At 38.5% G+C, this 22,298-nt stretch overlaps 1 protein-coding gene across 1 annotated transcript; it reads left to right on the top strand.

The window, feature by feature from the left end:
- Positions 1-5,756: 5,756 nt before the first annotated feature.
- LOC134638343 (protein shortage in chiasmata 1 ortholog) lies at positions 5,757-20,381 on the top strand. Its single transcript, XM_063488853.1, has 28 exons — positions 5,757-5,826; positions 6,134-6,209; positions 6,283-6,412; positions 6,789-6,879; positions 6,962-7,131; positions 7,227-7,389; positions 7,472-7,586; positions 7,652-7,793; positions 7,887-7,991; positions 8,182-8,311; positions 8,558-8,652; positions 9,335-9,580; positions 10,196-10,621; positions 11,157-11,342; positions 11,869-12,063; positions 12,171-12,263; positions 12,691-12,872; positions 12,988-13,060; positions 13,227-13,290; positions 13,701-13,876; positions 13,961-14,060; positions 15,743-15,854; positions 16,671-16,792; positions 16,961-17,048; positions 17,236-17,367; positions 17,953-18,102; positions 18,477-19,185; positions 20,221-20,381. Coding segments are annotated over exons 1-28 (4,359 nt in total). The 5' UTR covers positions 5,757-5,824; the 3' UTR covers positions 20,307-20,381.
- The last annotated feature ends 1,917 nt before the right edge of the window (positions 20,382-22,298 follow it).

Here is a 22,298-nt window from a genome sequence, read left to right as displayed (position 1 = left end):
GCATGAAAGATTTTCACATATCTTTTAGAAATGATTAATTAAGACCCAGTTATGTAAATAATATACATAAAATGTTCCTTTTCCAGTATCATCACAGGTGGCAAAAGTATTCTTTATGTAAATAGAAGTACAGAAACCTGTGTTTAAAAAGTACTCCGGTAAAAGCTGAAGTACTCAAAAGTGAAAAATACAGGCTCTGAGATGTACTAAAAGCACTTTTAGAGGATATTTCTACCAGCGATTTTTGTGCAAAGCTAACTGAAGCTTGTGGTAATAATAATAATAATCATAAAATTATGTTAGTATGTGAGACTACAAACAAAATTCCAATCTGTATTCCAATTCTAATGAATGTAGTCAGCTTGAATCTATTATGTAGGACACATCATCATCTGCTTAAAATCAAATTTGCTACACTGGATGTAACCCAATTTGACCATGAACACAATAGTCGCTGGGCACCGGTCCAACACACTGCCTCACTGTAAATTCATCAGTGTAACTCTCTAAAAAACCTCTGAATTAGTTAGTTTACCTCTGTGTGTTTCGCATGATGTTTCAAAATTTATCAGAACACATCATAAACAGACCCACTGTTTGATTAAAAAATTATAATATAAAACGTGATAGTAACAGTTTACAGTTTTTCAAATATCACTGAGCAGTCCTTACCTTTAAATATAACCCCTCTTCTTCCTCTTCTGTCCTGTCTTTCTTAGGTCGTTCTCCATCTCTGGGCAGCTTTAGCTAGCACACACACACTGCCCACAAACAGTTTGTGTTGATATTTGTTGCGCTGTTAGAAGTTCCTTTTGAAATTATCTGCCACAGCATGTTATTCCCGTTATGCTGTCATAGATGACTTTGCTCAAATTGCATTAAAATGAAACATCCAGGAAAAAACATAATCATGTATTTTTGTGGTTTCCAATATTTTAAAGGTTTAATATATGTGAAAAGTGAAAATGAAAGTATTTCCTAAACTTTAAACCCTTTCTTTTGATCATCACTGGAGGCTAAATGTGATTAAATATTTGTCTTAACTGTGCCAATAATGTCATTCATAAAGTGACTGTACCAACTCTGTTATTGTGTGATAGTTTCACTGTGAAAAACTACTGAAAGTATTGTTATGTACTTTTAATATCCAAATAAACATTAACCAAAGCGGCTTTACAGTGCCAATAAAACTCAGTGATTAAAATGTGTTTTGTGTTCCGGGTTTGTTTCAAACAGAAACCTTGGCTGATACTCAGAGAACAAAAACGAAATGTGATTCTGCACCAACCGAGCAGAAACTACCAAACCTGAATCCAGCAGTGTCGGGTAACAACCTTTGTGTGTGTGTTTCTGTGAGTTTGTGTTCACATTAAAGTGAAAATTTACAAAAAGATGGCAGAGCAAGCTCCTGCAGTGTTTAATGTGGTCTGCTGTGGTGGTGTATGAAAAAGTCAGATGTCAATGCAGAAACAAAGAGCCTACAGTCAAAGTGCAACAGGTGGAACAGGTAAGAATCGTATCAGAGTTTGTTTTGGGCTTTTTGGCTGTATGTGAGACTTGAGCAAAAGATACTTGGGTGTCTACCCAGAGGATTCGTCTTTGTTTTTGTGGGGGGGGTTTTTACTGGGAAATGTTCCTCTTTTTGTTTCCTTGTGAAAACAAAGTGCTCCGAGTGCAGTCAGGATGTCATTTGGGGATTTCAGCCACTTTGAGTTTTTGTTGTCTGGTCGCTGAAGGATTTTATCTTTCTTAGAGGTGTTTGTGTGTTGAGGGAGGAGGTTTCATTTAAATACTGAATACATTTCAAAAAGGTGTGCTCTTGTGATGACTCTACATAATATGGGAACACTGAGGACCAAGCAGTTGGGACACAAAGTAATGAATAGTCAGGATTGCTGGCAGGTGTGCAGCAGGGGTGTTTCCAGGCTTGTTAAAAAAGGCTGGCGTGGGGGAACATTGAGGAAACTGATAAAACCAAATAAAATCAGTTCAGTGAGTTGTATTTGCACACACCTCCTGCTGCCATAAACATGCATTAAGATTAACATGGCACAAGCACAACATTTAATAGAGACATATCAAAGCTAAAATGCAGCCTGGTTAGAACAGTAAATGTGATGAACTTACTGAGTGTTAGGATGAAATAATAACGTCTTACCGTTTGCAAAGTAAAGAAGGAGAGGAGGAGTAGGTTGTGGACCAAACCATGAGGCAGAGCCCACTTTGAAAAAATGAAAAATGTATTGTTTCCCATCTTAAAATAACCAATAGTATTTAGCTCATTCAGTGTTACTGTATACATTTACAACCATTCACTGAGGAGAACAATCATTTTTTTTGATGGGGAACCTTTTGATCTCACCTGTAATTTCCACTTGCCTGCACTCACATGTCAACACATTTTTGCCTGGAGGCTGCTCCCTTCTGTACCTGGTTTGTTCGGTGTAACCATTTCTGTTTTCATTTTGTATTTTTGCAGTCTAGCTGAGCGTTGCTTGGACATAAACTGCAGAAGCTCAAACTGCTTAAATAGCTCTGTTATGATCAAGAACTCTGGGGACTGAGTTGGCTTCCCACAGGGGCAGTGTCTGTCTTCTTGTCTTGTAAATAGTGAGTTATTTAACCCACATTGACTGTTGTGGCTTCTTACTGACAGCCGGATGGGAAAACACTCAGTGTGTGGTGTGGGTTTTGTGTGGGTAGAGGTGATGTATTAAATGGGATTGAGTCCAGAACGTTGAAGCAGCCCCCTTAAAGCTCCCCAGACTGAAAATAACTTTTAATTAAAACCTGCTGTGACACCTCTGCTCTATGTTCTACATATGGACTGTCCTCAGTTTTCCCCATGCTACACATATAATACTTTCCTTTATTTTTAATGACATGTTTTGGATGGACCAGTCTTCTTTTGATAAACTGTAGATTTCTTCTGTTCTTTAGATGATTATTCACAGCTGCTCTATGACAGAGGGGGTTCTAGGATTCCAGTCAAAGAAAATAAACCACCAGCTCTCCTATAAAAACCACTGGATGTGATTGTTGCAGTGTGTTTGGCATCCTCATCTAATTCCTCTCCTGTCAAGCTTCTGGAGAGCGGGAGTCATCTTTTAATTCAGTGTTGGGAGCATTCTTATTCACCCAGGCATCGCCCATAAAACCCTCATACAGCCTTGACAGTCCTGTGGCCTTGTAGAGGCACAACACTGAACTTCACCTGATCTAAATACATTCTCTGTTTTCTTCTCTCCACACTGTCTGGGCATGACAGATAATCTTTACCAAGTCATAAGCAATTTAACTTATTTTCAATGTAAGGCTGTGTAAATAGTTAGTTAAACTGACTGTCATTGATATGGCTGCCATTTTACTTCCTAACCCAGTGATAGAGTAAGCAGGTTAATATCACTCAACTAACTAAACAAACCCTTAATTACAATATAATTAGAGGACTTAGTGAATATGAATAGGTTATGTATTTCAAAGTATGGATAAACCATAAAAAGACCGTATAATGCAAAAGTAGTTCTAAGTAAATGAATAAAACTAAATAGTTACATAAATGTGGCAATATTTTTTTAAGTTTTTTTTTCAGTTCAGTTCATTTTTATTTCAAACATTTCAAACATGTCCCTTCACAATCATTACAAAATATCATTTCATTATTTGTTTGAAATTTGTTTGAAAAGGAGTAGGCAGAAGTATTTACTTATACTTATACTTATACTTATACTAAGTTTAAATACATATAATAGCAATTAGCTATCTGGAATAAATATCTATGTAAGTAAATATAGTTATAAAGTTATAAGTATTTAATAAAAGAGGTAAAGAATCATAATATGTTGTATAAATTGCTGAAAAAGCTGAAGATAATGGATAAATGTTAAAACATATAATATTCTATGAATAGAGTAGCTGAGACCAAACTGAGCTAAACACTGACAGTGTGACTGGATGAAAAACATCCTCTACATGAAAATAAAACATCAGAATAAGAGTTGTGTTTATGATGAATCAGTCTGACAGGCCTGTTGGGACGTCAGCTACTGTCCTGAAGTCTGCTGCAGCTGTTTGAATGTCTGTTTAGCAGCCCTCTGACGCTCATGTTCCCTCTCACATCGTTATGAAGTCTCACAGTCTAATGTCTTCCTTGTTCAGGCAGCTTGTCACCACATGGAGCCACGCTGCATAACACACAACCTACTGTAAGTTAAAACTATAGAAAGCTATGATATTTACTAGTTTAGTTTCTATAATTATAATACAGTTGACTCTAACTAGAAATTATATAAATACTCGTGCCTTATATTAAGGTTGTTTATATTCATCTGTTTATATTGTATGTTTTACATCATGGAGGAACACTCAGTTTATTCTGTGAATACCTGCGGCAGTAATCCAGAAATCGAGACAAACACCAGCTCACATTTAGTGCAGTTTCATGTCAGTGTGAATTTTCTGTATGTTATCACTCCTGTGAGAAAGCACACATCGGCAGAATCTGCTGTGTTAAAGCGAAGCCTGTAAAGCATGCTGGTATTTTGTCACCTTGATGAGAAACTAGTGAACTCCAGACATAGACCTTTAAGCGTTTAATAACTTTTAGTTCATCCAATCAGGATACACAGAAGAATTACAAGGTCACAGAAGAGACAACACAAAGATAAAACTGTCCACACCATTTTTCTAATGAGGGGAAAGATAATAGAGAGGACGGAAACACCTTGCTGTTTGTTTCACTTTCTTTTCTTTTCTTCTCTTTCTTTTCTTTTCTGTAAGATTGAAAATCATCACATGTTTGGAAACTGAAAACCGGGGGGCCCATATCTTCTAATCATATAGAAGAATTGGATTGGTAATTGTACTTCCTTGAATGATGTTGCTGGTGAAGATCGCCCTCCTGTGGTGAAAAGTAGAGTGTCCATGCAATTGAAAAGCAGAAAACACAGAAGCCATTTAGTTCATTATTACACTATAACTATTATTGTGTCGATTTGTATGGGAAATTGCAACCCAGTTTTTCCATATTTAATATAGAAACAATTTGTATTGTGCCACAACATGGCACATTAACACAAATACTGTGTCGGGAAAGTAATGAATAAATAGCTAAGAAATATGTATTACAGTGAGCTTTATTTATGGTTATCTGTGATTTAAGTGATTAAAATCAGTCCATAGTCAACATCTTAGTTGATGTTATCCTTGGTGGACTGGCTTTATACAGGAATATATAATGTATGACTTTTAAATTTACCTTTTATTTTGTTCAGTCTATGGGGGAATTTAAAGGGGCGTTTTGACAAATAAATGTGTGTTTCTGCCATAATGAGACCTGTAGGCACTGACCCAAACTGAAATCTGGTGACATCCTGAGATAGAAATGCTTCGTCACCGAGAAGAAAGGAAAGACTCGTGGACCATTTATCTTTCCTTATCGGACCAAAAACATTTATTTGAGTGTAGCGTATAATTCTAGCGCCTCTGATGGCCTATGTTAGGTATTACATTGCCATCCACACAACCACAGAAAAAAACGTTGGCCAGCGTCCATAAAATATTTGTGTCCATGGGTCCATAACTTCAGTGGAGGCCTTTCCAGGATTTACAAAGAGCTTGTTGGGGTCCCAGAAATATTTTAGGGTTTCTCATTTTTTAGGCAAATACTATCCAAACATTTTTTTTCAAAGGCGGATCCTAGCTTTACTGGTCATATGCCTCAGAGCGCATGCGTGACGGTTTCACCTTTTGGTGACCTGTTAATGCATCCTGAATAAACAGTCTTGGACACTACAGCTGCGCAACACTAAAACTTAATTACGTCATGTAAGTTTGCTGTTACTCAAACACACAGTGCTCTTATTTACATTTTTGTCAGCTTTCCATGTTTAAAGCTTTAAATTTAGAGTTAAAATGTGTAAAAAAAAAAAAAAAGTCTTACCTTACCTAGCTATAGTACGACACTTGCTAGCTAAGCAAGCTAATAAACTTGAAAGATTTCCATGTGAAAGTTATTTTTATCCGTTTACATAAATATATTTGTTTATAGCGTGAGACATGAAGTTAGTTGGTGTGATGTAAGATACCGAGGTACAGACATGTTACCTGTAACTCCGCTTCTTTGTGTGCACAGGCCAGAAAAGGACAACTCTGCCCAGACTGAAGTCTTTCCTGCTATCAGATATAAAGCTCTTGACTATGTTTTTGAGGTGAGCTTGTTCATTTTATCCGGAGTATTTCTCTAAAAGCTTGTTGTTCTGATTCTTTGTGTGTTTATTTCAGGCCAGCACCAGTCTGAAAGTCATGATGAACCTGCTGGCTCTGCCAACACCTTACCTGACAGGTGCCAGTGACCTGTATCCACATAGTGGAAAGCTGCTTGAAGACACCTACAGGAAACCGTGGGTCAGAGGTATTTAAACCCCCCCCCCCCCCAAACTTTAGTTTGTAGAGCGGGGATGTAAGTGGACCAGACTAGTGAAAATTTAATTTCTAGTAGTGCAAAGAAGTTTGACTCCATATTTTATCCTAATATAAGCAAAAGATGTGCAACTTCAATAGTACATTTCAGTTTTTATATATGATAAAGAAATGCTGCTATAGTTAATGAAAGAAATCTGTCAGCATGACTCTTTGGGCTTTGTAATAAATCAAAGTGTAAAATTACTAAAGTAATTTTGAAAGTACTTAAGCAATCATAAAAACAGTAATAGTGTGTTGATGATACAGGTAATCTTCACATGCCTGCCATATGAATTAATTTGCTTATATATTTATTCCCTTGACAGGACAGGTGATCTCCACTTGCAGACTTAATGTCGGTGGCTCTGTCCTTGATAATCTGAGAGAAAAAAATCCACCAGTAAATTCAACAGAAAGGTTCTCCCTTTTAAAAACACAATCCATTCACTGAATTTTGTATTTGTGGAGAGATATCATAAATACTTGTGTTACTTTTCAGATTTGATGTGAAAGATGAGGTGGAGGTGATACCCAGTTCTAATCCTGACTCACTTCAGGATTTAGATGAAGATTTGTATGTTTCCCTTTTAAAAGACTCACAGACTGACGGTCCATGTCAGGAATCGTTTTTTATGCAGACACCTGACGAGATCACGGATAAGAGTGAAGGTGAACCATTTCTGTATACTACAATAAAGTTGTAATTCTAATCTTCTTAAGGAAATCAGTTATGCTTAATAAAACATGTTTGTGTTCTGTGAAAGACCTCTTCTTGCCAGAAGAGCTCATTCCAGTCGATCACCTGGCAGAGTTTAAGAGACATTTGCCTACACTGAGAGTCAAGTTGTCCAGATTGAGGATGCTTCCTGTAGCTGACCCGCTGCTGAGCTCATCAGGAAATCCCATCTCAGAAGACAACATGTTCAGGTGTATTTTAAAACCTGCAAATAAACAACCTTTATGTGTTTATGACCCCACTAACCATCATGTTAAACCTGTTGGATTGTAGCTGTTTCAAGCACTGTGCATCTTATGAAAAACCGGCAGATGTGGACACCACTAATGTTCAGACATGCGCAGACATTCAAGAGGAGTTTGTTAAACAGCCACTCACGAACGGAGAGGTAACTAATCCTTATAAACATGAGATTATTTGCTCAGTTTATTGTTAATAGTTTTTCCTCTGTAGTTGCTGCTGTTGCCTGCTGTAGTGGAGACTCTTCAGCTGAGCACAGAAAAGTTCACAAGGTTTTCAAGCATCTGCAGTCGTGTGAATGTTTCCACTGAGCTGATGGACGAGGAGATTCCAGTCTTAGATGTGCTTCAAAAAGGTGACAAAGACCAAAATCATTTAAGATGAAATGGAAAAAAAATTATATAAAACACTATTAAAAGATAAACTGATATATTTGACTTTTCGTCAGCTTACCTTTCAAATCCCTCAATGGATATTTCCAAGTTTGATGTACCAGATGAAGCCGGTGAAGAAACCAAGATGAATGGAGGTCTGATTGAGTCAGATTTTGCAGGTACAGAGAGCTTAGATAAAAACTGTAACTTGTTGGTTTTACTTTTCATCCAATAATAGAGAAATTATTGGATGAATAATTTCTCTATTATTCATCCAATAATTTCTACATCAGGCACACCATGTCTCTTTGATTGTTTGAGGTGTCTAATTCTCTTTCTATGTAAGTTTTAGTTTACTGTGTCTTTAAGGATGTGCGGTGCTTCCCACTGAAATGGAGCTGGAGTTGACTCTCACCCCAACTCCCCTGAAAAGTCAAACTGACATCTGTCTGTCCACCTCTGAGCTCAAGAAGGAAGAGATGTCTCCTTGTTGCAGAATGTGAGTAATGTCAGGTCGAGCTGCTAACTAAACAGTTCTCTGATAGGTTTTTTTTGTTTGTTTATTTTCACTGATTTCACATTAACTGAACAAACACATAGAGATGTCATCTGTAAGTCATCTGGATTAACATTTATATTAAGATATAAATTCTTATAAAATGCTACAGCATGATGAGAAAATATGAGTGATTCCCATTTTATGGTACTTGGAGAAGCTTTTGAAACAATAATGATTTTCATCTAGATCTTTGGTGTCGCCGAGAGCTCAGAAAGAGATGAAGGCGGTACTTTGGAAGGCAGAGAAGCACCTGAACTTTGTGGTGGGCTTTCTGTTGTCAGGTAATTTTGTAATTAAAGGAAGACTCCACAAATGTTCCACATTAAATACTCAACACTGATTAACAGTGGAAAAGTGCCAAAGCCTCCACTGGCTCTTTAGAAACCACTTTGTTCACTGTGACAGTTTTGCTAAAGTGACTTTGAGGGAATCAGCAGGGGGAACAAAAGCCATTAAGTTTAAATCATGTGAGTACACATTTTGTTTTTTATTATGCAAAATTTGGGGTGAATCTGCTGCAGCACTTCTGACTAAGAGGACTTTAAAACTCACTGAGGTGCTGCAGTGCTTTGGCATCAATAGTTAAAAGGCTGATGGTTTTGGAGACCACCAGATGTCACTGTGGCCCCAAAACATCTTGGTCTTCAACCACCCATCTACTTAAACATTTCTGATGGGTTTGCAGCTCTAAATGGAGTCTCAAATTGGATGTAGAGACTTAAAACTTAATGTATCACAATCTAGGGACAGGGGTTGACAAAATGTGACTGTTTACCAGGCAGAGAAAGTCAATTCAAATGAATGTTGCTATCATGGAAACTCTGGGGTGCATGTTTTTGTGTCATGATTGGACTTAAAGTGATATTTTTTTTTGTTTTTTTTGTTTCTAATCTATCACATTTACAGACGTACTGAACACAGAAATCTCTGAACTGTGTCACTAAATTGCTGTATTTCCTACAGAGCCTCAAATGTATGAGCCAGCTGTTGACTTCCAGCCTCTGTGGGAAGCCTTAAAAGTTATCAAACTAGAGAAAGAAAGTTTCATAAGTGCTGCTGACAAACAGCAGTCCGAGATGGAGACGGGAGTCCCGCAGTTATCTTTGTGCTGCTGCTGCGACTTCACAGAGCGTGTGAAGTCTGATCTTCCCTCCATCAGAGAGGAAACTGGAGAAGACTTAAGTAAACTGCCACCTGAACATGTGGAGGGTGAGTGTTTTTGGTTTTTACATGTGCATGAGTCCATGTGTGGTAGCTGTATTAAACATATGTAGGTAATTAATTACTAAGCCGTCGGTTTACTGACACTTTTCCGCATCCATTTCTTGGAAGCAGCAGTCTGAGTAGAGATACCCAGACTTCACTCTCCCCAGCCACCTCCTCCATCTCTTTCAAGGACACATCAAAATGTTCCCATCTAGCTGAGAGACATAATGTCTCCACATGTACTGGGTCTGCTTGGGGGTTTGCTGGCTAAACATGACCGAAATATCTCATCTAGGTGGTATCCTGAAAGGATCCTATGCCAGAACCACCTTCTTTTGATGTGGAGCAGTAATCAGTCTCAGGTGGGGCTCAGACCCCTTTAGGAATTGTCCACTCTGTGGTGGTTAGTGGTTTGCATGATAGTTTTTGTCCATCACTATGGTTTTGGCAGCTCACCTGCAGCTGGTTTAAATGCCGAAATGCCAGTCAAAACCAGGTTAATTGTTTCAGGTGTTTTTTTTTGTTGTTGTTGTTGTTGTTGTTTTAAGTTGAAGTGCAAAAATTATTCATATTAAGTATCATCAGACCTCATCAATTTTCCTTCTATTCTGGTTTCAGTCGACTCCTTTCTATTGAGCACCACAGCTGAAACTCTTCTTCAAAAGAAAACCACTGTTGATTCACCTCCGAATGCCTCCCAGATGCCTGCGTTCAACACAGTGAATAAAGATGTAAAATCAGCTCCTGTCACCTGCACCAAATATGATATTGGTGACAAGAAGTTTTCAGAAGTTGCAAGCCGGTCTTCAGCTAAAAAAAAAGGCATCAGCAGACAAGGACATGACTGTCAGATGGAGCTGAGTGCGAACATTTCTGAGGAGGCTGTCGCCTCCACACTGAATACTAGAGATGATGACAGAGGTTTGCTGTTTGCAAGAAATCCACCAGAGCTGGACCTTGACCCCCTTGCCACCTTCATGATGCTTAGGTCTCAGCAGATCGCTCCTGTTGCTGCATCACCTCAGAGCTCAGGCAGCACTGCAGGTACGCTATGCTCACTAACTGTTCTTGCATAGTCTGAAGGTGATTTTCAGCACCTGATTTATGCTTTTGCAGCTTTATTTTCAAACATTTTTTTCTGAACTTAATAGATACAAACAGTCTGGTCTTATGTAAATGAAGTATTATAGCCAAAGTCTCCACAGGAAAACCGTGTGTAGCCACAGATCCCTACACTTCCCACAAAAGAAAACAAAACGCATGAATGCACTATAAAGCTCTTAGATTCTTCATGTTAGATTCCTCAGTAATCATCATAATTTCTTCAGCTAATCTTTTAATCCCGATAAGTTTATAAACTTCTGCTCACCCAACTCACATAAAGAGGGCATTGTTTCTAAGAAGGCTCTAAAGCTCTCAGGTAAGCTGATTATTTTTTTAATAGTTAAAAACCTCAACAGATCCAATAAATTTACCCTCGTCCTGAACTTTCTTGCTATGATTCCAGATGTACGCCTGTAAAAACTAATGTAGCCTAATGAAAACATGTTTTACCTAAGCTCATCCTTTTATTTATCAGCACATGAGGTGAACCACCAAGCACTATTGCCAGAGCTGCAGCCTTCTCCAGTGCAGAATCAAACACTGGACGTGAGGCCAGGAAGTTCAACCAGAGAGGAAGAACCTGCTAATCAGTGGATGGGTCAACTCAGTGGAAAATCACAGCAAAGACAGGACAGCCAAGTAGTTAAGATCAAACCTACAGGTGCGTCACAAGTTATCAGAGTGAAGTAAAGTAACAAACACCTTACTTTCACATTTGAGTTTCAGTCAAGTAATTCCACACTTTTACAAATGTATCATTAGCAGCGATTATATGGAGACCTGAAAGCCAGGCGCCTCATAGGGTTTTTTTTCATAGGGGTGGCCCTATTGAGGCTACTAAAAGTATTGGGGTCACAGACCAAAAACAGAATTTCCAATATAGGTTGCTTGAAAAATATGAAAAAAAGAGACAGGTCTTGACAGGGGGGACCACTTGGGGGACCAGCAAAGCCCCCCCGGCGATGCCTCTGCTGACAACAAGCTCTTGGAGAACGCTTGTGGTTTTGTGACATCAAAAACATCACTGCTAGTGTCAATTGTAACATATTACGTTTTTAATGCCGCCCTTTTGTTTTGAAGTCAGGCTGCTTGAGTGCATTTCTCATTGACCAGACTGTAGTAGGGTCTGTTTGGAAAGCATGGTGGTTCAGATGGTGTTTTAAATTAGTGTTTTAAACCCTGTGCAGACAGCCAGCAGCGAGCCTACTGTGAGCTGCTGGCCTTCGCTCAGCCTTGTCTGAGCTCTGCCAGACAGCTGGGGCTCAACTTCCCAGGGTGTGGAGACTTCAGCAGCCTGGCACCAGACCAAACTCACTTCCTTCTCAAACAACAGGAGAGGGCACTCTGCAGGGCCCCTGCACAGACTGCAGAACTGATCAAAGGTAGGAAATGCCATGTTAATGTTTTAATTTGCATGTTGTTGTATTAATGTATTAAACCTAGATTTGAAAGAAGTAAATTATCTACTCTCTCTCCCACTGTGTTGCAGATCAGGAAGCGCTTTTCAACCTTGCAGCTCTGATTCATGTGCTGGTGACATTTAAGGAGCTGCTGCTGAAGTGTGACCTCAGTACCGGTTTGGGTGAGCATGAACTACTGTCACACAAGCAGCCAACCTTTAAAGTTTATTAAGTTAGTTCAAAATGCTGCAGTTGTAAAGGGGGGGAAAAATCTAATTTTAATAAATTAAAAATTCAGACAGTTAACTGAAAGTAAATTTCATAATTGTGCTATTTTTATTATAACGTAGTATGATATTGTTTTTACTTTCATATAAGTAATGACTTTGTCGAGCCAGTAGGAGAGAACCTGGGCAAGATACAGAAATATCCCCTGTAAATATTCTAAAAAAGTACGATAGAAATTATGCAATCATGTGGGATCCCATCACTCAAAACTGGAAGCTGGAATTTCCAAAATCTTAACTTTAGTTTCAGTGTCTACACTGAGGTTTTAACCGAACAGATGCCATATTGTGAGATTTTTAACCTGCTGTTCTTGGACAACAGAGTACCTGACAAAGGCAGCTAAGGCATGTGCAGAGCAGAGTCTGCAGCAGCTGCTGAAGAGGCTGCACATCATCCTCTACCTCAGTCAGAAAAACCAGGAGTCCAGCCTCAAACTGCAGGAGCTCCAGCACCTGGTGGCTGAGTGGCTGAACAGCAGTAAAGGACAGAACACCACAGATAAAGTCAGTATTGTGTAATCAGTCATATACTTCTATCAGCTAAATATGATATTAGTTAAAGTCACAAATCTTTATGTGAAAAACACTTGATAAGAGTTGCTTATTTACCTTTGTGCAGATTCTTGTTATCGTATCAGTTCACTGTGATAGCAGCAGATCAACAATAATCAACAGCTTGAACCAGGTGACAGGTAAGCAGCTCACTGATCATTTCAGTCATTTCAGTCAAAGGTTATTAAACTAAAAAATATTCAAAGAAAAATTAAATGCTGCAAAACATGCAGAAATAAGACAAACAGGTGACTGTCATTGTGTCATAGAGTTAATTATATTTGTGTTTTTTTGTTGTTGTTTGAGGCGCAACTGCAGTTTGTCCAGAGCAGGACAAGATAAAGCTCAATGGTGCAAGTGTAGTCAGCAGGTAAAAGTGTATCATAGTTCATTCATCTAGGCCTGTGTGATACATTGGTATATAGAGATATGAAGTCATATGTAATTACATGATATTTCTGATGTAGTTGGATATTGTAGAGACACAATAAAGCTGTGCTTGAGGTCCCATCCCCTGCTTTCCGAGTTATTTTTTTTAAATTAACATACATTCTTTATTTTATTTTTTGTTTCTGAAATGCCTCATATGACTGTTTCTGAAAGATTTGAAAAGGGTATTTTCAGTTTCAAATGGTAAATAGTATCTATTTTATTATTTTATATTTTGGCAACAGCAAAATGTATACATCTAATAGCTATATTTTCAGATTAGGAGCCATTCATCACACTGTCTTGAGTATAAGTAAACACGTTGTTGTCACACTTCTATCCTGTTTACAGCATGCATGACAGTGTGTGCGTGGTGGTGTATGAACAGGATATTGGCCCCGACTTCCCCTGGACCTGTTTCTCTCTAGTCGTGGAGTACGACCATCCGGGCCAGTCTCCATGGTCTGCAATCTGTAGGGAGAGGAGCATCAGCCACCTAACATTCAACACCACCGTCTCTGATGCAGGTCAGCTGCCACCAAATTCCACGTATTCATATTATTGTTGATATTTTCACTTAAATGCTTTTAAATGTGCTTGTTTCCCTAAAGAGAATATCTTGTGGTGCCTGGAGGACAACGTCCCGTATGTGTTGTTTGTGACGGAGGGACTTATTAACTATCCGCTGCTACTGCAAACACTCGAGTCAGAGTGAGTTTTCCTCCTCATCCAGACAAGTAAAAACAACTGTGTTCAAGTATTGAGTGTTATGACCAGCCTTTACATCAGAATAATTTTTAAATGTTTTACATCTGAGTAGCTGAGATTAAAAAATAGTAAAAATAACTAACACCAGGTTACATATCACATAATCTAATATAAGAAGTTTTAATTTAAAGTTAAACAGAAAACTACAGCCAGATTTTAATAACAGTTAATGCAGAGTAGTATGTAAGCACATGAATGAAAAAGGAACAGTGCATCATGGCAAAGCCCCATCAGCCTAAATCCATTGCAGGGTAATTAACCCTTTAAGACCTACCATAGAACCAAGTCCGCCAGAGCTTATCTTTATATTTTTACATGCTGTAGTGCCATTTTTGAGAGCATTTCAAGTTGCAATACATCAATACAACCGTTATAGCCCAAATTGTAATAATATGTATGCATTAAGTCCATAGTAACTACATAAATTGCAAAAAAAAATGCAATAAACTACAAAAAAATTGAAAATTGTTTTTATTTTTTTACATATATTTCTAGTTAGAGAAATTTAAGAGGTTTATCCCTCACAACTGTAAATACAAAAAAGTTGCACAAAATAGTTTCCAGCAACAGGAAATTTATTTTGAGTGTCTTCATAGTTTTATTTTTGAAATACAACAATTTTTATATACTGCAGGAAAAACGAAAATAAATATTATAATCCAAATTTTCAAAAAAACAGCATGTGCATCAAAATAAACTATTTCCAGGAGTGCAATTTGAGTTCTAAGCATCCCAGAAACTATTCAGAAAAGCATAAAGTCAAACATGGCTTTTAAAAACACCAGTAAAGGCTTATAAGGCCCCGAAGGTAAAAAACTACATTTTCCGGAAAAATGACATCACTTCCGGTTTCGGGCAGGTAATGGTGGACATGCGATAGTTCGCGCTGACGTCTATTCCAACGTAGGAAGTGTTTTGAACAGCTGATCAGATCGGCAAAGCGTGTTTCTGGAATATTATGTTTTTGTTGCTACAAGTGCTTTTAATGCAATTTTTGCAAAGCTATATGTGAAAGGAAACCCGACCTAGGGCAAGCTGATGGCATAAGATGTAAGTACAACTCCTCCGGTTTCCTGTGCAAAAAAAATTATTGCGCTAGCTTACGTGGTTCCAGTTCTACAGGGATTTAAAAATAGTAACGCAAAACGGAGCGTGCCTGCTCCTACCGGTTTTAAAGGGTTAAGGGAGGAGTCACCTGATCAAGCCTATAACTATATGCTTTATCAAAAAGGAAGGCTTTAAGCCTAATCTTGAAAGTAGGAGCTGGCCCTACAGAAAAGTGGCCTGAAAAATGAAGACTCTGCCTCCAATTGTACTTTTAAATATCCTTGTAAGCCTTGTAAGTAAGCCAGCAGTCTGAGTGCTGTCGTAGTCATCACAGAGTTTACTCATATCATGGATATAGGAAACTTATTTTCTAGTTCTGCTGCATCACTTTTGACATTTTAACAGATAATTATAACTCTGACAGCTAAAAATCAATCAATCAATATGCTGCCTCTGCCTTGGACTTTCCTGACCTTCAGACAGCAAAGGCTTTTTTTTTTTTTTTTTAAGCATTTTTACCTGACCTCCCAGTCCTGACGAGCACTGTTTGATCATTTGGTGAAACATGTCTGTCACAGGTTTAATGTGATGGTGCTGGAGAGGAGCCACTGTCCCTCCCTGCAGAGGCTCGGAGGGATCCACAATTACACTCTCATCACAGTGGATGAAAGCACCGCCATCGTCATTCAGGTATCAGGAAACACATAAACATTTCATCTTTGTGAGGAAACTTCACGTAATACGGTGGTAGCTGTAAATTTTAAAGCACATCTAATAACAGTAGACTCCGCGAATTTGGGAAAGGAAACATTTTTCTTTACACATCTCAGGCTCTTCATGGTTTGTAAATGTGTCTGTGATAAAATAAAAATCCGATGTCTGACAGTGTTTTTAAGGGAACTGGTAACATGTGTTTCACTTAGGTATGGAAGCTTTTTTCTAACACTGAAAAAAAATGTACATGGAATTTAAACTGGTAAGTTATTTTGATGAAGTTTTTGAGATACTTAACTCAGAATTTTGAGTTTTTAAGTTGGAATTTCAACATGCATAACTCAAAACTTTGACTTACAGACAAGATCAGTGATAAAAGTCTGCTTCCATACTTAGTTTTATGGTTTCAGCTTTTTAAACGTCTTGGTTTTAGCCAAGTTGTTTTAGATCCTACTCTCACCACTTGACGACCGTCTTGATACACTTCTGGGCAGTTATTTTTAAGCATTATGTAACTTTCATTTCAGTCCAATCAGTCCTCATAAAGACAATATACACAGTTAGACTTGTTATGGGGGCGGATTTCCTCTGCGTTTAGTCCCAATGCTCTAATGAGTCTCTTAAGTGGAAATGCTGACCAATAAACTCTGCAACTACTTAAAGAAAAACACACATACTTTTGCTGACTGTGTGTGTGTGTGTGTGTGTGTGTGTGTGTGTGTGTGTGTGTGTGTGTGTGTGTGTGTGTGTGTGTGTGTGTGTGTGTGTGTGTGTGTGTGTGTGTGTGTGTAGGAGCAGGATGAACTATGTCAAGAGCGAGCCAGTGAGGGAGTGGTGATGAGGCTGACTGCTCTCTCTCTTCAGTACAGCTGCTGCTGGCTCATCCTTCATTGTCCAGAAGGTCAGGGAGGAAGGTGGGTGTCCACATATACTTAACCCTACACCCTCACTTGGAGAGTGTATTTAACTTTGAACCAAGTATTGACCCTAAAACCTGATGATTTTGTCATCCAAAAGGGTCCTTATTTATCTCCCCTAAACAGTAGTAGTGTATGAGAAGGCTTGATTTTGTGTGTGTGCAGATTTTCCAGTGAGGCCTTCAGCAACTTGGTGCTAGTCTATTCATCTCTGGTGCTATTGAGAATGAAGTCTGAGGATTTGGATGTGAAGGTAGAACATAAGTGGCGCCCCTCTCTGTAACAGATCATTATTATCATTATCATCTTCATTCAAGTCAAATTAATATCCTTTCAGGATACTGAAGACATTTCACCAATATTTTAAACAAAAAGACCAAAAGTTATAAAAAAGAACAAACAACAGTAGGATACAGGCATTTCTGTACATTGTCTTGCAGGTGCTGATAGTGTCAGATGTATTGGAAATAGCAAAGTCCATCAGTCAGATCTGCTTCCACAGCCTGATGTCCAGTGACAGAGACCCTGTCAGCTTCTTGAACAGAGACTGGCTGACTGTGATGCCCTCACAGGTGAAACTCATATCCCCAAATCAAAGCTATTCATACAGAAAGGTCTAGAATAAATTACACCATTTTCAGTGATGAATTAAAGCAGTGTTTTGACTCTATTCTTAAGAGCATGTGGATACATTTTTATCTATGGTTAATTATAAGCTGGTTGAGTTGTAATCAAGAGGGATAACTGGACAGCATACAGTTAGAAAATGCAGGTTCTGTGCAGTTCTGTTTTTGTATTGTATAGTCACATTGCAGAAAACAGTGGTTGGAGACCAAGATCTTTTATTATTAACTGTGATAATTAATACTGATAAATTAGGAAAAAATGCCATCTACATACACAGAAATTCACATTAAACAGAATGTTTTTTCATTAATTACTTATACTGAGAGACCAGTCAGGACCTCATAGGTTTGAAACAGAAATTATTCCATAAATGGTTGTGAAGTTTCAAAGAGACAAAAACTAAATGCACCTATTACAACTGTCTTATGTCTGCTGTGTGATTTTATTTATTTATTTTTTTATGAATCAAAAGCTATTACATGTTTTGTCATTGATTGCATTTCTTTTTTTTTTCCATTTGCTTCCTCCAGGAAGAAGAATGTTTGTCACAGTTCCCTTGCATTAACCCCCTGGTTGGACAGCTGATGCTGAGCAGAGTGCCATCCTTTGAGTGGCTCCTGGGGGCCTCACTGTGTCAGCTGAAGGAGCTGCTTCCTGAGGTGCCACATAAAGTGCTAAAGGTGATCATGTGCTGTAAATATGTTTGTATTTGGAACACTTGTTTTACAAAAACGTATTACTTTAGACAGAAGGGGAAAGTACAAATTACAAATAAAAATAAACAGAGTTCCGGGCACCGGTTTAGCTCAATGCGTTGAGCAGATGACCATATGCCATACGGCTAAGAGCAGCCGGCCCGGGTTTGAGTCCAACCCGTGGCCCTTTGCCGCATGTCTTCCCCTCTCTCTGCCCCCGCTTTCCTGTCCTTTCTTCACTGTGTCTATCAAATAAAGCTGAAAAAGTCCCCAAAAATATTTAGAAAATAAATACATAAATAAACCGAGTTGTTAAGAAATTAAATTTGATTTTTTCCCCCCTTCTCTTCCGAGTTTAGCTCTTCAGTGACACGACCTCCCTGTATCCACTGGCAGCAGATCCAAAAGACCCTCAAACTTTGACCACTGAGACAAACCAACAAAGCAGCCCACAGACTCACACTGGGGATTATGAATGCATGAAGTCCCCCCATCCAGACCTTCTCTCTAGCAACCAGAACACGAGCTTCCTGTTCGAGAGTCCACAGGAGAGCTTCTACCCAATATTCGAGGATGGCAACTCAGATTTCAAACTTGACCTGAGTGATACTTTTGGCAGTTCAGATGTTTGTTTCCAGGGAAGCTGGACCAGCAATGATCCATGGAGAGAGGATGGGAAGATCTCTGGCTGGAGGAGCATAACTGGAGCAGTGGGGAGGGTTGTTGAAAGATCAGTCAATGAGTGGACACACAAGACTCCGCTAAACGATTACACCATTTCTTCACACCCTGCTGACAACCCACTCAAACTGGACTCTACCTTCAGTTACAGTACCAACCTGCAGCAGCCAGCCAGCCGCCAAACGTCCACATACCCTACACTCTACAAGGACTTTAATCCTCCCAGTCAGCACATCACCTACAGTCTTAGCACACCTACAGGTATCCTGTGGGGTCATGATCACGTTGGTGGAGGGATGACATCACTTTCAGCCAACTACGGCTCCAGATACTGGGCAGGACAGGAGAGGAAGAGGAACAGAGAGGCTGCAGGCTTGATTGGATCAGGTGAAAAATAGAAATAGAAGCTGTTCAGGTCTCTGGCACAATACTAGCTGTTGACACAACCTTTGATACTATACTTACGTTGCCATGGTTCCCTGTAGTTTTTGTGGAAGATGTCTATGTCTGTAAACACTCATCAAAATATCTCTGAGCAGCAGTAAAACTGAAAAGTGCCACACAAGCCGCAAATGGAGACCATTTGCCTTCAGAGTAAAAGGTGTTTCAAAAAGGTGGAGCTTTTACTTTGAAAGCGAATGCAGTTTGTATAGTTGACCATTCACAAGATTTACAATGACAGGAAAGTGCAACAAAGTATAAAGTACATTGTGCATTCTACATCATGGTCCTCAAACTTGCACAGAGAACAAACAACTTTTATTGTCTGGCATACTAACCTGAATTTTATGCTGGTGATGTGAGCTGAGTCACTTTTACTTCAAGAGTCAATAGTTTCCAAGCCTGAAGACAGCACATCAGGTGAGGAGCAATTCTGAGCAAGACTAGGAGCATGCTCAGAATCTTTTTTTAACCTTTTTTTCCCCCTTTTTAAAATTTTTAATATGTAAATACAACTAAAGCAACAACAAAAAAAGTCCACAATATACAGAAAAATAAGACTCCTCTAAATCATGACGAACTATGGCAATGTTCATGATGCCGTGCTACTCCCAGTGAGACTGTGAGCGTGGAGTTCTGCTGTGACATCCCCAAGTCTCTGAGAAAAAACATTCAGCAGTTTTAACTCTCGATTTTCCTCCCAGGTTCTTTATTTACATCTTATAATTAAAAATTTAGTTGAATAGTCACACGAGAACCAGCAAACAAGTATAAGTGGGCATAATAGGAGTTGTGTTGGGTGATCTAATTTATAGATCCCATGTTCAGAGCTGCACGAGAAAATGATCCTGAACAGAGTTTGTGGTTGGAAATGCACATTATAGTCTCCTTTTTCTTATTTCACAGGTAAAAGTTCAGGTGCTAACATAGCTCATTTGTTCTTACTTTATTTTTTGGTTGTTGTTTTTTTTACATTTGCAGTGTTGTCACCATCGAAGAAGGGAAGGCTGAGCTATGAGAGGGTGCCGGGCAGAAGTGATGGACAGACGAGGCTTAAATTGTTTTAGAAAAGAATGGGAGAAGGAATAAAAAATATTAAAATGCATTAAAACAGTAAAAGTTCAGTCATGGCATAGTTTGCAGTGGGGTTTTTTCTTCTCAGATTACATTTTTAGTTTTTCACCTAAAAGTCTACATTTTAAATGTTTATAAGCCATTGTGATTTTATGAATTCCTTTTTTGTCACCAAAAATGCTGTTAATGTTTAAAAAAGGAGTAACAGTTAATTTTATTAAAGTTCAAGGCAATATCATATGATTTTTGTATTATTTCAATCTAAAATATTATTTATTGTATAAATTTGCTTTGCACTTTTTCATAATATAGTTTTAGCTATTTTAAGCTGTTTTACAGGGCACACTGCTCCTTTTCTATTTATAATTTAATTTTAGTTATCTATTTGTAATTTATCAAAATTCAAAATTTGTTTGATGATTTTTTTGTAAGTGTCGCGGAAGTTTCCCAAGCTGGTATAGAAACAGACAATGAATAGTACTAATAACATGGTAGCATTTTAAATTGATTAACGCCTTAAATCTGCTTACAACTACATTATAATGTGTTATAAATGATTATATGTTTAAAAACTGCTAAGTAACAAGGAGAAGGTGTTGGCAGGTTCTTCTTATAAAATAAGATTAAGCATAATTATAATTATCTGCACATGTTTGCTGTGCCCCCTCCCCATACTGAGCATGCTCAATTGAGGAAAAACAAATTGTGATTTATGGCTGGAGGAATGGGATGGAGGGTGTTTCCCAGTTAACCTGATAAAGTCTCATTTTAGCAGCTCCAATGGCGGGGCTTCTTTTTTTATATATATAATTTAGTGGAGCAATCCCCTTATCGTGCTCTCTCAGCATGTGGAGAGAGTGCTTATCTTCACGAGCCAGCAGAGTGAAGCCAGCTCCCTCAGGAATGATCCCCAGACAAAGACGACCCCAGGGACATCGACTCCAAGCCTCCCTGCCTCTGGACAGCCATATCAAGCACTGACTACCACCATCAATAACCCACCACTTTCTTTTTTTTTTTTTTTTTATGTGTCCCTCTCTCTACGTGTCCGTCTCCCTGGCTGCTGCCTGCTTAGAAGCAGTGGACAAACAAAGAGAGAAATGGTTTGTTTTTTTAATGGCACAGGAACAAAAGCAGTCAGCAGGGTGGTCAAAGGAGTCCCCCTATGAAGGCGAGGCAAACAGTAGCCTAATGGTGCAGTAATGGTCCCTGACTACACTGGAGCCCTGCACTGAATGGGACAGGAGAGATATTGTGGGAAGGAGCAGGCTGTTTAAACCAAAGCATCCTTTAGTCTGGCTCCTATTTTGGCTTCAGCTGTAAAGGTCACACTGTTATCTTTAATCACAGCCTGCAATTAAGAGTCACCTGTGAGTTTTCTCTTTTAAAGAAGAGATGGAGCCCTAGCAGAAGCACCTTTATAGTTGGATAGTGATTACAGATGGGGGGGGGCTTTTGGGCACAAAAAGCAGCACCTCAAAATGCTGAGTAAAAGGAAAATGACACAAGCGCCATGAAACAAATAATGATTCGCATGGTAAGAATAAAATTTTCTGAAGTATAAGTAATGTGTTGGTATTTGATAATCCAAATGTAGATTTATCTTGTAGTTTTTCGCCTGGTTCTAGTTTTAATATATAAGGTTTATTACCATTTTAATTTTATTCTGGAATTCGTGTTCTTACCAGGATTTTAAAAAAAAAACTATCTAAAAAGCTGGTGCTGATTTTTGCACAGGGTTCTTATAACATTTGAAAATAAAGTGAATTTAAGATTAGGATTTTTCTTTTTTTATTAAAAAAAAAAAAAGTGCCTCCGGGAAACAGTTCATGTAATAATAACTGGTTAGTCAGTGATCATCAAGATAACAATTTAGTCATGTGTCAGTTCAACTCAAGTCACACTTTGACGAACCTTGAATCATTAACTTAGCAATCCATTGCACACATGGTGTCACAGTTGTGCTAAAATTATAATTGTATAAG

This window comes from Pelmatolapia mariae, linkage group LG12 (assembly GCF_036321145.2).
Source record: "Pelmatolapia mariae isolate MD_Pm_ZW linkage group LG12, Pm_UMD_F_2, whole genome shotgun sequence".
Classification (NCBI taxonomy): domain Eukaryota; kingdom Metazoa; phylum Chordata; class Actinopteri; order Cichliformes; family Cichlidae; genus Pelmatolapia; species Pelmatolapia mariae.
The sequence above is the reverse complement of the archived record's forward strand: the minus strand, read 5'-3'. Positions and strand labels throughout refer to the sequence as shown.

What these genes read in the sequence shown, in the direction of transcription:
- LOC134638343 (XM_063488853.1), top strand. An exon ending in CTCTTGACTATGTTTTTGAG is followed by an intron (nt 6,210 to 6,282) that starts GTGAGCTTGTTC and finishes TGTTTATTTCAG; the next exon opens with GCCAGCACCAGTCTGAAAGT. An exon ending in ATGTCTCCTTGTTGCAGAAT is followed by an intron (nt 8,312 to 8,557) that starts GTGAGTAATGTC and finishes ATTTTCATCTAG; the next exon opens with ATCTTTGGTGTCGCCGAGAG.